The sequence below is a fragment of the Simochromis diagramma genome, unplaced genomic scaffold (assembly GCF_900408965.1).
Source record: "Simochromis diagramma unplaced genomic scaffold, fSimDia1.1 OVJJ01000721.1, whole genome shotgun sequence".
NCBI classification, from domain to species: Eukaryota; Metazoa; Chordata; class Actinopteri; order Cichliformes; family Cichlidae; genus Simochromis; species Simochromis diagramma.
In genome coordinates, this window is record NW_024386890.1 from 419256 (window position 1) to 434300 (window position 15045).

The 15045-nt window shown below is 43.5% G+C and overlaps 1 protein-coding gene across 1 annotated transcript in view; it reads right to left on the reverse strand.

The window, feature by feature from the left end:
* The window catches only part of sim2 (SIM bHLH transcription factor 2), a 52266-nt gene that overhangs the window by 21082 nt on the left and 16139 nt on the right, over window positions 1–15045 (reverse strand). Inside the window, exons 3-4 of the mRNA XM_040033715.1 lie at window positions 9111–9200; window positions 8762–8870 (exon numbers count right to left, since the gene is read on the reverse strand). Coding sequence (XP_039889649.1) covers window positions 8762–8870; window positions 9111–9200 — 199 coding nt within the window. The remainder of the gene's footprint in view (window positions 1–8761; window positions 8871–9110; window positions 9201–15045) is intronic.

Genomic DNA, 15045 nt, shown 5'->3' on the forward strand with positions numbered 1-15045 from the left:
TTTTTCTTTTCATGTATGCTTTTACTGTATTGGCAAGATTTCTGGAATCATTTTCATGCTAAAAAATAAACCTCTTGCCAATCAGGTGCTTTCCAGAAGGTATTGAATTGCATTGTGGATCTAAATTCAAGCATTTGGTGTATCTTTTGTGTTCATAATACCATCAACTATAACAAGATCCTTAACACCACTGGCTGTACCCCCAAAACCATGACTGAGCCCCCACCGTGTTTACAAATGGCTGCAGATAATCACTGTCTTACTTATTTTCCTTTGTCCTCTGTAGATTCTGACAATGATTTGAACTAGAAATTTCAAATGTAGACTCATCACTTTGTAAGATTTGTTGCCACAGATTTTCAGTCCATCGCTTGTGTAATTTGGCATACTTCAGGTATTTCCCTTGCTTCCCTTCCTTAACCCTCTCAAGGCAGGCGTTGCCGATTTGCAAAAGTTAAAAACTAACAACTTGATTACCCCACATACATATTTTATGAGGGTTTTTTTTTTACTCAGAAGTACCACTGCAGGACTTGGTTGTGCATTAGCAACAAAAAGTTTAATTTGAGCCTGAGAGGGTTAAGAAAGGCTTCTTGACAGCCAGACTTGCACTGAGATTATTTCTGGTGCGACTTCAACAAATAGTAGATGGATCAAGTGAAGGGGCAGCTACATATCTCAGGTCGCGTGTCAAGTCTTCACTGGATTTTTTTCTGTTTCATAAAGACAGAAATTTGACCCATTTTCATCTCCTGTACACTTTTGTTTTGTCTTCTACTTGTCCAGTTATCTCATTGTTTTAGGATATATGACACAGCATGCTGAGATATACCAAGTTAATAGCTAATAGCTCTTTGTGAATTGTATGGTTACATTGTAACTTTGGTTCTCTGAGTAAGAGACTATATCTATTCTTTTACATATTCCATATGCATGGGAAATGAATGGGAAGGAAGTACCCGAAAATATATATGCCTGCTGCATGACATCTACAACCCAGTGAGACAGTCTGGCCTTTGACAAGCGTCTACCAGGACTCCAAAGTTAAAACAGGTAAAAAGCTGATCAGTCTTCCTAATGGTCTGAGTGCACCTAATATACTCTGTCAAGACTCAGACAGAGCACAGAGCAGCCTGGCACAGGCTGTCTTCTGCCCTGAGTTGGCCTGTAGGGTTGGGACGGAGGATAAACCCTGCTGCTTCCAGTAAAAACCTGCAACAGTCTTTATGGACTAATCACTAATCCTTCTGGAAAATGTTATGTCTATCAGAACAGCTGTTTTGAGGGAAATTCAGTTCAAATCAGCATCCTTGAGGCTTGAAGGCAGGTTGGTGAAGTGCACAAAGGTCTGAATCCAAATCCCATAGGGGAAGTGGGGATCTAGACTGGTGAATTGTCGCCCTCTGGGCACCTTTTAAAACTGGGAGCTGATTCATTACCACTGAGTGGAAATGAATCACCTCTGATTCACTCCGGATGAGTGATCATATTGGTCACTCAGCTGGAGGTGAGTGACCAATATAATCTGTCTTGATCAATGCCACAATACCTCGCAGGGTAACTGCTGATTTGCATGCCTCCAGTTAGGATTGCAAGAACTGCAGGATGATCTCCACTGTAGCCTCATGGTTGGCCATCTGGTGGGCCATGCATCAGGAGCCAAACAGTCCCCAGTGATACAAGTAGGCAGTCCTAGTGGGTTCTTGCATAGACTCTTGCATAGTTTGTACCACCAGTTCTGGTAGCCACAAGGCAAGGAGCCTTTTCCTCAGGGGCCACACATCAGTCTGTGGGAAAGGGGAGAATAGTGTTCCATTCACCTAAGACAGGAGTTTCCTTCAAACCAGGAGCTGGCTTGTCACAACCTGGTTGCCAGCTTGCAGAGGATGTTAGAGTCTAGGCCCCCTTCCTGTTGATGTAGGCTGCTGTGACTGTAGTTACTGTGCTGTCTGTACTGATGATGACATGATAGCCTCCCAGTCTTAGCAGGAACTGCTGGAGTGCAAGGAACAGAGCCATTAGCTCCAACACATTTATATCCAACACATAACCCTGCTCTAATTTGAGAGTACCTTCAAAAGTGGAGAGCTCAGTGGAGCCTCTGTGGCACCAAAGTCCCTGCCTGATGAGACTGCTGTGGGCAAAGGCCCAAGCTCAGAAGGCATTGCTGAACATGCCATGAGGCCCATGAGGCAAAGAGCATTCCCCAGCTGACCCAAAAGTGTAGCCTGAAGAGGGCGAGCCAATGTCTGAGTGGCCCTGTTGGAGTCCAGAGTCATACCTAGAAAAGTTGTGACCTGGGATGGGTGGAGCTTGCTCTTTTGGTAGTTCAGAAGCCAACCCACAGGCTGGACATGTTCTAAGAGCACAACTACATGGCTGCAAGACTATTGTTCTGAGACTGCACAGACCAGCCAGTCATCCAGATAATTCAGAATTCTGACACCTCACAAACTCATAGGTGCAGGAGTAGTTGTTACAGGGACTCTGTGTGAGAACTGTCCATGGTATCCAAGAATCACAGTGGACATCGTCCATGGTTTGTCCCTAAAGCCAACTGTGCTGCCCTCTGCTGACCTGGTGGCACAGTGAGACTGTATGGAGAGTTCAAGGCCACTCTCAACACACAGCTCTGCATGGATAAGTACCCAGTTCCACACATTGAGGACCTGTTTGCATCCCTTGCAGTAAGTTAGATTTATCAAATGCCTAACTATAGATTGATGTAGAAGAGAATTCAAAGAAGCAGTTGACAGTTTCTACTCAAAAAGAGCTATTCTGCTTTAATTGTTTCCCCTTTGGGATAACATCATCACCAGGCTTATTTCAAAAGGCTATGGACCAAGTGCTTTTTGAACTACCATACACTCATTGTTACCTGAACAATGATGCTAAGCTATTATGTACATTTCATTCCTGACAGTGGCTACACTGTCCTGAATGAATTGCTCAATAAAGAGAAGAAATGACAGTAGACATCATACAGATACAGAGAAACTGGCAACTCATTGGTAGAAAAGCTTGCTGCTGCATTTGAGAATGATAGATAAAGAAAGAACCTGGCATCCCAGTGCCAGAAGGGTTCATTACAGTGAACCCTTCTGGCACTGGGATGCCAGGTTCTTTCTATATCCATCATTCGTAAACTGCAGCAGCAAACTTCCTACCACAGAGCTGCCACTTTCTCTGCACAGATGTTTAAAAAAAAAAAAAAAAGGCACCGGGTTGCCAGTTCCCCTTCTCTCTATCCCTCCTTTGGGAAATGCAGCATGCTTTTTGGCACCAGAATGCCAGGTTCTCTTCCCTCATTCGCAAGCGCAGCAGCAAGCTTCTCTCCCAACGAGTTGCCAGTTTCTCTGCATCTATAATTGCAAAAAGCAGCACCGAACCCTTTTAGCACTGGGATGCCAGGTTCTTTCTATATCCATCATTCACAAAATGCAGCAGCATGCTTTATAGCACTAGGATGCCAGGTTCTCTTTCTCTATCCCTCCTTTGCAAACAAAGCAGAATGCTTTTGACATCAGGATGTCTGGTTCTCTTCATGTATTTGCAAATGCAGTAGCAAGCTTTTGGCACCGGGATGCCAGGTTCTCTTTCTCTGTCCCTCATATGCAGCAATAAGCTTCTCTGCAGCTATCACTGCAAAAAGCAGCAGGGAACCCTTCTGCCTTCAGGATGTCAGTTGTCTGCCATCTGTCGTTTGCACAAAACAAAAACAAAAAACTTCCTGATACCAGGATGCCAAGTTCTCATACCAGTTTTTTGCTCTACTGTCCCCCCCTTTGCAATTAGAAGTAGCAACATTTTCTGGCTCCGGGATGCCAGTTTCTCTTCACTCTATCCCTCTGTCACAAATGTAGCAGCAAGCTTTCCTTTCTGGGATGCCAGCTTCCCTGCATCTATCAATCTTTCACAAAATCTAACAGTGCACATTCCTGGCACCGGGTGCCCAGTCTCCTTCACCATATCAGTCATTTGCAAACACAGCAGTAAACATTCCTCACACCAGGATGACAGTTTCCTCCGTTTTGTTCCCTCCTGTGCAGAATGCAGCAGCAAACCCTTGTGGCACCGGGATGCCGGGTTCTGTCCTCTATTGCTCCTTTTAAGAGATCTGAACTCCACCATGTGCATAATTCCTCAAGGCGTCCCTTTTGAAATCGGCACAGTAGTTATTGCTACCTTACCCAAAGCAAATTAACCAGCCAGGCATCCCCTCTCCATCTTCTGCCCCAAGACAAGCTCACTTAAGCGTTTATGACCCCTCAAGCCATTACTTCAAGTCTCAAAATCCCAGCATACATCACTGTTAGAGCTTCAGTTCCGAGTCAAGTCATGTTGCTACATGATGAAGGGTTCCCCTTAATCATCTATCAAGGTCTTTCGTAATTTTGAAATTCCTTTGATCTCTTCTCCTGCAATTTCTTCCTAATTTTTCGAGCTCATCCGCTCCACTCTATGGAATCCTCCACCACCTTATTGAGGCCATGGGCTACTTATCTTCGCTAGCCTGACTACCAGTTATATTAAAATGTGGCAGGGGATCAATCACATTACCAACTACAGAAGCAATAACCAGGCAACATCTAGGACTGATGCCTCACTGGCTGAGGATCTAAACCGTTTCTTCGCCCGCTTTGAGACGACCAAGCCCTCAGCTGCCACACCACTTCCACCCGCCCCCAGCACTGGCACACTAACACTTAGGGAGCACCAAGTGAGGTGTGTTCTAAGGTCAGTGAATCCCAGGAAGGCGGCAGGTCCTGATGGAATACATGGAAAGGTTCTCAGAGCATGTGTTGACGAACTGACCGGAGTCTTCACTAAAATCTTCAACCTTTCCTTGTCATCAAACACCGTCCCGCCCTGCCTCAAAACCTCCACCATCATCCCCATCGCCAAGAAGACAGCTGTGGCCAGCCCAAATGACTACAGGCCTGTTGCACTTACGCCTGTTGTGATGAAGTGCTTTGAGAGACTGGTCTGTCAGCACATCAGGGCCGGTCTGCCTCCCACTCTGGACCCCCACCAATTTGCCTACAGGACAAATCGTTCCACCGAGGACGCTATCACCATAGCGCTCCACACTGGAGTCACCTGGAGCACCGAGGAAGCTATGTGAGAATGCTCTTTCTGGACTTCAGCTCAGCATTCAATCATATCATCCCGGAGATCCTGGTCCAGAAACTGTCTCACCTGGGACTCTCCACCCCCATCTGCCTCTGGATCAAGGACTTCCTGACAAATAGACCACAGTCTGTCAGACTCGGCCCCCACCGGTCCAGCACCATCACACTCAGCACCGGGTCTCCACAAGGATGTGTTTTGAGTCCCCTCCTGTTTACGCTCTACACATCCGACTGCTCCCCTACCCATCTCTCAAACACCATCATAAAGTTCGCGGATGACACCACAGTGGTTGGACTCATCTCAAAGGGGGATGAGTCGGACTACAGAGATGAGGTCAACAGACTGACTGAGTGGTGTTCAGTTAACAACCTCCAACTGAACACCACGAAAACTAAAGAACTTATCTTGGACTTCAGGAAGGGCAGAGCAGACCCGGCCCCACTTTACATTCACGGGAGCTGTGTGGAGAGGGTACACTCCATGAGGTTTCTGGGCGTGCAGATATCTGATGACCTCTCCTGGACTGCAAATACTACAGCGGTGGTTAAAAAGGCCCAGCAGCGTCTCCACTTTCTGAGAGTGCTCAGGAGGAACAACCTGGAGGAGAGGCTGCTGGTGACATTTTACAGAGCCAAATAGAGAGCATCCTAACGTACGGCATAACAACATGGTATGCAGGGTGCTCAGCTGCGGACAGGAAAGTACTGCAGAGGGTCATCAACACAGCCCAGAAGATCACTGGCTGCTCTCTGCCCAGCCTGGAGGTCACTGCAAACTCTCGGTACCTCAGCAGAGCTGGCAATATCATCAAGGACCACTCTCACCCCAGCAACCAATTGTTTGAACTATTACCGTCAGGCTGACAGTACAGGTCACATAAAACCAGGACAAACAGATTCAGGGATAGCTTCTTTCCCAGAGCTATCACCGTAGTAAATAAGCACAAAAACAATTGAACCTATTCCATACCGTCACTGTCATTATATTATGCTGCTATTCATACTGTCATTATATTAATGCTGCTATCCTGTATATATTGTACATACTATTGTTTGAGTACTTACGATTGTTTTTTTTGTACTTTTTATATTTTACATTTATATTTATTATTGAAACTTGCACCAAGGGAGTGGCACTCCAATTTCGTTGTACTCTGTACAATGACAATAAAAGCTATTCTATTCTATTCTATTCTATTCTATTCTATTCTATTCTATTACTGCAGAGGTCTTTGACCTTTGTAAAGCACAGTTATTACTGCTTTTAGGGGATGCCTTCTTTGGGGATCTGCCATGCCCAGGAGCCGCGGCCAGTCCCCTCCGAGGCCTTCCCCAAACTGCAGCTCAATTCATGTTTAAGCCATTCACCTTTGTCTACTAAATTCAATTCAATTCAATTTAATTCAATTTTATTTATATAGCGCCAAATCACAACAAAAGTCGCCTCGAGGCGCTTCATAGGTACAGAGAAAAATCCAACAATCATATGACCCCCTATGAGCAAGCACTTTGGCGACAGTGGGAAGGGAAAACTCCCTTTTAACAGGGAGAAACCTCCGGCAGAACCAGGCTCAGGGAGGGGCAGCCATCTGCTGCGACCGGTTGGGGTGAGAGAAGGAAAACAGGATGAAAGACATGCTGTGGAAGAGAGACAGAGGTTAATAACAGATATGATTCAATGCAGAGAGGTCTATTAACACATAGTGAGTGAAAAAGGTGACTGGAAAGGAAAAACTCAATGCATCATGGGAATCCCTGGCAGCCTACGTCTATTGCAGCATAACTAAGGGAGGATTCAGGGTCACCTGGTCCAGCCCTAACTATATGCTTTAGCAAAAAGGAAAGTTTGAAGCCTAATCTTGAAAGTAGAGATAGTGTCTGTCTCCTGAATCCAAACTGGAAGCTGGTTCCACAGAAGAGGCTCTGCCTCCCATTCTACTTTTAAATACTTTAGGAACAACAAGTAAGCCTGCAGAGCGAGAGCGAAGTGCTCTAATAGGGTGATATGGTACTACAAGGTCATTAAGATAAGATGTGGTCTGATTATTTAAGACCTTGTATGTGAGGAGCAGGATTTTGAATTCAGTTCTGGATTTAACAGGAAGCCAATGAAGGGGAGCCAAAACAGGAGAAATATGCTCTCTCTTCTAGTCCTTGTCAGGACTCTTGCTGCAGCATTTTGGATTAGCTGAAGGCTTTTCAGCGAGTTTTTAGGACATCCTGATAATAATGAATTACAGTAGTCCAGCCTGGAAGTAATAAATGCATGAACTAGTTTTTCAGCATCACTCTGAGACAGGATATTTCTAACTTTAGAGATGTTGTGCAAATGGAAGAAAGCAGTCTTACATATTTGTTTAATATGTGCGTTGAAGGACATGTCCTGGTCAAAAATGACTCCAAGGTTCCTCACATCGTTACTGGAGGCCAAGGTAATGCCATCCAGAGTAAGAATCTGGTTAGATACCATATTTCTAAGATTTGGTCACATGGCAAGTGGATGTTGACCACAAGTTGGTGCAGTAAGACAGAGGAGCTGCCACACAAATATATCACCCCAATGTGGCGAGTGTGCTAAATAATTCAGATGAGTTGGGGCTGGAGGTACTAAATTCACCTATTCCACTATTTCAGCCCTATTAGAGCTGGCTGGCTGGCAATTCCTGGTGGTTTGTTCTGAACTTTGCGATGCCAACAAGGCCCTTGACTGACTTCATCTGAAAGGTTACCCCAGACCTGGTCCAGTGGATGGAGCAGTGCAAAATGCCTTTCTTGAAGGTGAAGAAGGCTCTCTGTGGGGAACCACTGCTCCACACACCAAACCTTTCCCTCTCTTTTATCCTGCAGACTAACACCTAAAGCAGAGGCCTGCCGTCAGCAGATAAGGGGCGGTCAACTGCCCAGTTGTGTACATCAGCTGGAAACTGTCAGAACTAGAAACCTGGTATAGTACTGTTGAAAAAGAGGGCTTGGCAATCTGGTGGGCGGCACACTCTCTTTGTTATTACCTCCTGAGATGCCCATTCACCCTCTGCTGGATTGTACCCCACTGCAGTGGCTCTGTTGCATGAGAGATGCCAACACCCAGATCACCCAGTGGATTTTGAAACTTCAGCCTTTTAAATTCAAGGTGGTCCATAGGCTGGGGACTCAGGTAGTTGTAGCTGATTTCCTTTCACAGGAGGCAGAGTTGGCTTGTACACACAATCCGAACATGGGGCACATTTTCTTAATTCTATGTTGTTGTTTTCAAATTCTATGTTGTTGTACTTTTTCAACATGTTCAAAATAAAGATTCAATCAATCAGTCAATCAATCAATCAATCAATCAATGACCTCTGCAAACCTGGGCATATATTATAAATTTTTAAAATATCTTTTGTATGTATATCACATCATAACATCATTGTAGTAGGAGGGGTGTTACAGATGGTGCCAAGGGAGGCTGGCCAACACAGACGGTTCTAATCATGCATCCCATACTTCAGTAGCACACCGCAACCGGAGGAGAGACAAGAGGAGCAGCCAGGCATGGACAGCATCGAAGAACAAACAGTTAATTCACTTCAAGAATAAAATATCAACTACCACTGTGTGGCACACAATGGAGAAATAAGGTCTTTAAGTACCTGGCAAGAAATGATGCTGTGGGGCCTGGCGGAGACTCAGCACTGCTGTCATCTCATCATGGTCTGATGGGTGGATGTACTCAAATATACTGTTTCCTGTTAGCTCCACCTGTGGCACACACATTTGGAACATTTAGTGATTAGTTGCACAAATGCATTAAATTCATATAGAAACAAAAGAGTGTTCTATTTATGCCATGTCTGAAGTGTGTTGAAAACTCAGTTGTTACATGACACATGCTTCTATGTTACTTATACATTTTTCTCCAGATTGTTTGGTTCAGAAAATCTAAACTTATTCCTGGGTATACTAGTCCATGTGAGAGAGTGCTGAGGTGGATTGTCTTACCTGTGACAGACCAAGGTGCACTGATGCCGTTTCTGAAATGTACATGATTTTTCCATCTGATGCAACAACAAAAACAAACCCATCTAGAGTCTGAGGGAGAGAGCAACAATGAAGGTACTATTAATAACAAGTTATGTTGACGATAACTACTAGACCTGCCCTGAGGTCTAGTAGGACATGCATAGATATGGGTCTGCTGTTATAGTCCATAAGAAAATCTGAAGCCGGACTGAAACTCTTGAAATAAATAAATTCCTCTGTGGATGATCAGTTAGGTGTTTACAGCTAAAAGGAGGGTTGGAGATTGGACTATAATTAGCCAAGACAGTTGGGTCAAGTGATGGCTTTTAAAGTGATTATAATTACTGCCAACATAAAGTTCATTAACTGAAAGAGATTTTTCATATTTAAGATTGATGAATAAATTAATGGTAGGACTTCTTTGAGCAGTCTTGTAACAATACAGTCTAAGAGATCTGTTGATGGTTTGGAGGAAGCTGAAGTTAACTCGGAAAAATAATTTGGAGAGAAAGTATCCATCCATCCATCTTCTTCCGCTTATCCGGGGCCGGGGTACAGGGGCAGCAGCCTAATAAGAGAAGACCAGACCTCCCTCTCCCCGGCCACCTCCTCCAGCTTATCTGGGGGAACACCAATGCATTCCCAGGCCACCCGAAAGATATAATCTCTCCAAAGTGTCCTGGGTCTGCCCCAGGGCCTCCTCCCGGTGGGACATGCCTGGAGCACCTCACATAGGAGGCGCCCAGGAGGCTTATCAGATGCCCAAACCACCTCAACTGGCTCCTTTCGATGTGGAGGAGCAGCCACTCTACTCTGAGCCCCTCCCGGATGGCTTAATTTTACACTCTATCTCTAAGGGAGAGGCCAGCCACCCTTCGGAGGAAGCCCATTTCTGCTGCTTGTATTTTCGGTCATTACCCACAGCTCATTACCATAGGTGAGGGTAGGGAAGTAGATCGACCAGTAAATTGAGAGCTTCGCTTTTACACTCAGCTCTCTTCACCATGATGGACCGGTACAACGTCTGCATCACTGCAGCCGCTGCACCAATCTGAAAGAAATAATTTAAATAAATAGTAATAGCATTCTGCAATTCTGGCAATAAAGCTGATGACAAGTTTAGTCCCACTTCTGGGTCCTGCATTTTGGGTCCTATCCTCCCTCCCACACACAGCTTCTCATGACAGATTTGAATTGAATCAGTTGGGTTATCACGTGTCAGTCCAACTCTGGGTCTTGCCTGCACAAAAGCTCTGGCTGTACAAATAACTACCATATACCACAAAATGTGACTTCATGATCAAATTAGTATTTCGCACCCATCCATGAATCACCACCTTATCATGATGGAGAGGTTTGTGTGCCTATAGGGGCTATGTTGTCTGGAGCCCCTGGTAGGGTCTTCCAAGACAAACTGGTCCTAAGTAAAGCGCAAGAAGAGCACAGAGATGTCGAGCTCAATGCACAACTGGAGGTCTACTGGAGAGGAGTTAAACTCTTTTGTTGGACTTATGTGATAACCACAGTCTGCATAACTAACACCATGTTTGAACATAATTTATGTGTAAGTGTGTATGGCAGCAGATCATGCTAGACTGAAGATTGATGTTTGAATTTGTAATCGTACACTATATTGCCAAACTTATTCCATCGTTTGCCTTTCATATGCAAATTAACTTGAGTGGGATCCTATTCTTAATCCATGGGGTTGAGTATAATGTCAGTCCACCCTTTGCAGCTATAACAGCTTCAACTCTTCCGATAAGGCTTTCCACAAGGTTTAGCACCTTAACGCCTAGTGTGTCATATTTGTTACATACAGGTTTTTTTGTGAGTTTTTGAGACTTCAACATCATTAATGTGATCCTTTCCCCCCCCTGAAAAACCTCAATAAATTGCACATTTTTAAGCAAAATGCCACATGTAACAAATATGCCAAAATTAAAAGTCATGCATGGAAATTAAAATGTAATTAATTTTTTAAAAGACATTTTTTCTGATGGTTCAATAAACTCCTTTTTTTTTAATGGCTGAGAAAGCCTGGCTTGCAGTCTCCACTCTGCCAAATGTCTTTTGGTGGGTATTTTGCAGCACTGAGAGTTTCTTCCAGTGGAACTATGGGGCCGTGCCTGGCTTCTGAAAAACAATGCCACAGCAAAATCCCCCTCCACCAAACTGAGTTGCTATCATTCCCAATCTTTTTCACCTTTTTAACAGTTACCTTTGGAATATTTTGTAGTGAGGTCAATCAATCAATCAATCAATCAATCAATCAATCAATCAATCAATCTTTATTGGCAGACTTCATGTCCATAAGAACAAGACAGAACCCCCCCCCCCCCCCCCCATAAAATAAAACACAAGGTATAAACCTTAAAAATATATATATGTATATATATATAAATATATAAAGCATTTGTAAAAATATAAAACCATAATATACATAAAACACAATTACTTAAAAGAAATCAATAAATACACAAACACTTCAACCAGTGCTTTCTCAGACTGGATGAGTAATGGGAACCACTCACTGTCGGATCTGTGAGTGCTAAAATTATACTGTTACTAGAGCCATCCAGTCGTTCTCTAAAATTGAACATTAACTTTCTTAAAAGTGCTTTAAAAGTCCAAACACCCACAGCTACAAACATCTGGCTGGCACTACCCCTTCTAGGTATCCTGCAAAGGATTCTCATCGCATCATTTTATGCAACATGCAGCTTCTGCATGCTACATTGTTTGTAGGATGACCACAAGGGGGCAGTATATAGCGGTGTGCAATACGCTTTAAACAAAGCCACTTTAACTGGAAGTGAACAAAAGCTGAATTTGCGAGCAATAGCATTTGCCTGCACATAGAGCTTACATCGTTGTCTGTATATGTCATCATCATCATTCATTTGCTCAGTAATAAAGTGACTGAGGTATTCCACCTTTTTATGAACTTCAAGAGTTTTTGGGCCAGTTTAAACAAAGGGAAATTTAGCTGTTTATCCTGCTTGGTTCTACATATCAAAACAGCACTTTTAGCAGAATCGTACTTTATGTCATATTGCACACCATATTCAGTACAGACATTGAGAAGATCCTGTAACCCAGCACTACTTGGACTAAAAACAACCAGGTCATCTGCATACATAAGATGATTTATCAATGTTTTACCTAATATACACCCAGTGTTACAGGCTCTCAGCTGTATGGACAGATCATCAACATATAGATTAAATAAAATTGGAGACAAAATCCCACCCTGTCTAACACCATTGCTGACACCAAAGGGGGCAGAAATACTGCTTCCCCATTTAACCTGCATGTTCTGATGAGCGTACCAGTAAGAGAGAATCCTCACGATGTACTGAGGAACTCCCCGTGTCTTCAGGTTATCAAAAAGTTTTCTGTGGTTCACTCGATCAGAAGCCTGAGAGGCATCAATGAAACACATGAGGACAGATGAATTTTTAGCCCTGTACAAACTGACTATTTCCTTGAGTGCATATATGCACTCAAGTGTCGCGCTTTGGTTTGAAGCCAAACTGATTATCCAGAGAAGAGATGAACACACTAACTCTGTCAAACAAGATTCTTTCTAACACCTTAGATAAAATACTGGCGAGTGCAATCGGCCTGTAATTATCCAAACAGCTCACTTTTGCAGCTTTGTCCTTCATAACTGGTACCAGTAAAATACACAGCATTGAGTCTGGTAATATGCCATGAATCATAAACCCAGTGAAACAGAGTGCTAGAAGAGGAGCTAGCCTTAAACTAGCATGTTTTAAATGTTCTGCCGTGATGTGATCCAAACCAGAAGCTTTATTATCAGATAACCTATGAATGGCTTCATATACTTCATGTGTCCTTACATTTATTGTGTCATTACTCATGTCAAAATTGTCCTCATATGGTTCACTTTTTATACAGTTAAACAACGCACTGTAATGCTGTCTCCATAATGCTGCAATGTTATCTGCCCCAGAAACACCTTCAACAGTTGATGGTAGAGATGGTTTACAGTTATTAAGAGCTTTCACCTCTTTCCAAAAATCTGCCATATTATTACACAGCATTTTCCTGGCCAAAGAATCTGCTCTCAGCATTTGCTCATGTTTAGTTATAAAGCGAACAGCGTACTTATATCTGGCATTCGCACATTTTTTCTGTTCAAATTCTGGGCCTTGTTTAGGTCTTCCAGCCATGGCCCAACATTTATAAGCTATGCGAGCTTCATCATGGTACATGGATACATGTTCTTTCCAGCCAGGTCTGATGTTAGGTTTCTTATGCTTATATTGTTTATCAAGCAGTGCACCACTTTCATGCAGAGCAGTCACTATATCATCATACATGGAGCAGAGTAAATGTTTATGCACAGCATTCTTACAGTTGACATCCTTGCACAAAATAGCTTCTTTGGGCAAAGAAATGTTGTTTAGATGTATATCTGTATTACTATGATAAGCTAAGAAATCATCTTCACCAAATGCTGACCAGTCTAATTTTACACTGGTAGCAATATTAGCAATATTATTTCCAGTTGTTGCTGGCATTTGTTCCACATTCACAGTAAAACCAAAAGTGTATGGTCTGACAGAGTTATCTCATACCTAATAGTCATGTTTGCTAAAGCTGCATGTCCATCAGCTGTACAGATACGGTGGTCCAGCCATGATGTACTATGCCAGGCTTCACTTATGTATGTATAGCTGTCTGCAGGCAGTAACACTTTGGTAGACAGGATAAGATTGTTAACTTCACAAAAGTGGGTTAAGTGGTCAGCAAACCGAGAACTGCTGTCTGTGAGATCAGCATTAAAATCACCCAAAACATATATACTTGAATAAATGCATTAATAAAACCAGCCTACTGAGGTATTCTTGCTCATTTTGACAAGATTCATAGGGAGTATAAATATTAAGAATGATAAAACTAATATTATTCTGTGTATATTGTATACACCAGTCTACATTCAGTCTAACGGGCTTTATCACAGGGTCTATTTTTTTGTCCCAAAGCACAGCAACCCCTCCAGGTATTCTGCCTCTGACTATAGCTGTGCTGAGATCAGTTGTTGATTCCCCCACTCCCAAAAAACTTGCCTTTAGACAGTTAAGTTTTCCCAGGTCGTGTTTGGACAACCATGTCTCCTGCAAGCATAAAATGTCACATTCTGCAAGCAGACTGTCCACAACAATCCGTCGAGCTTTATCCACTGCACTCTGTCCCAAACGTAGACCACGACAGTTGTAAGATAATACCCGGATAGACATCTTCATGTTGATACGTTGGTACCAGAAGGCGCAGTTATCTCCCCTGCTGGATCCACTGTGCTTGGCACCACCGTACCGGGCTTACAAGGTTCATAAAAACGCCGGACCAGAGCCCCTTCAGGCCAGAGTTCAGGATTGTACAATTCACCCACATCATTACATTCAGCAGTAACCTTGAAAGAGCCGAACCTGCTACGTTTACTAGCAATTTTTTGACAGGTCACATCTCTTTTGAGTTTCTCTCTCAAATACAGAGCAAGAGTCTCTGCATCTACATCCAGGGCAAATTTAGTGGCAAACATGCGCACCAATTTAGTTTTCACAGTTCTGATTGTACTCACAGCTCCAGGGCCGATAATCGATACAGGTCCAGGCCTCTTATTGTGTCCAGTGGTAGCAGCATGCATTCCTGAACCCGAATTAACCTTCTCCAGCTTGTGACGAGGCTTGCCATTTTTCACAACTTTACTCCATTGTGGGGAGCATGTAAGAAGCACTGTCTCAACGGGATCCTCCGTTGTTGCAGTAGTTTCCATATTACGACCTGAGGCTGTCGTCGGAGCCCGATCTTGACCACATAGCAACATCTCCGGACAAAATGCTGAAACTGTCCCAGTCCTTGAAGCAGCCAAAGCTCCGGCTCT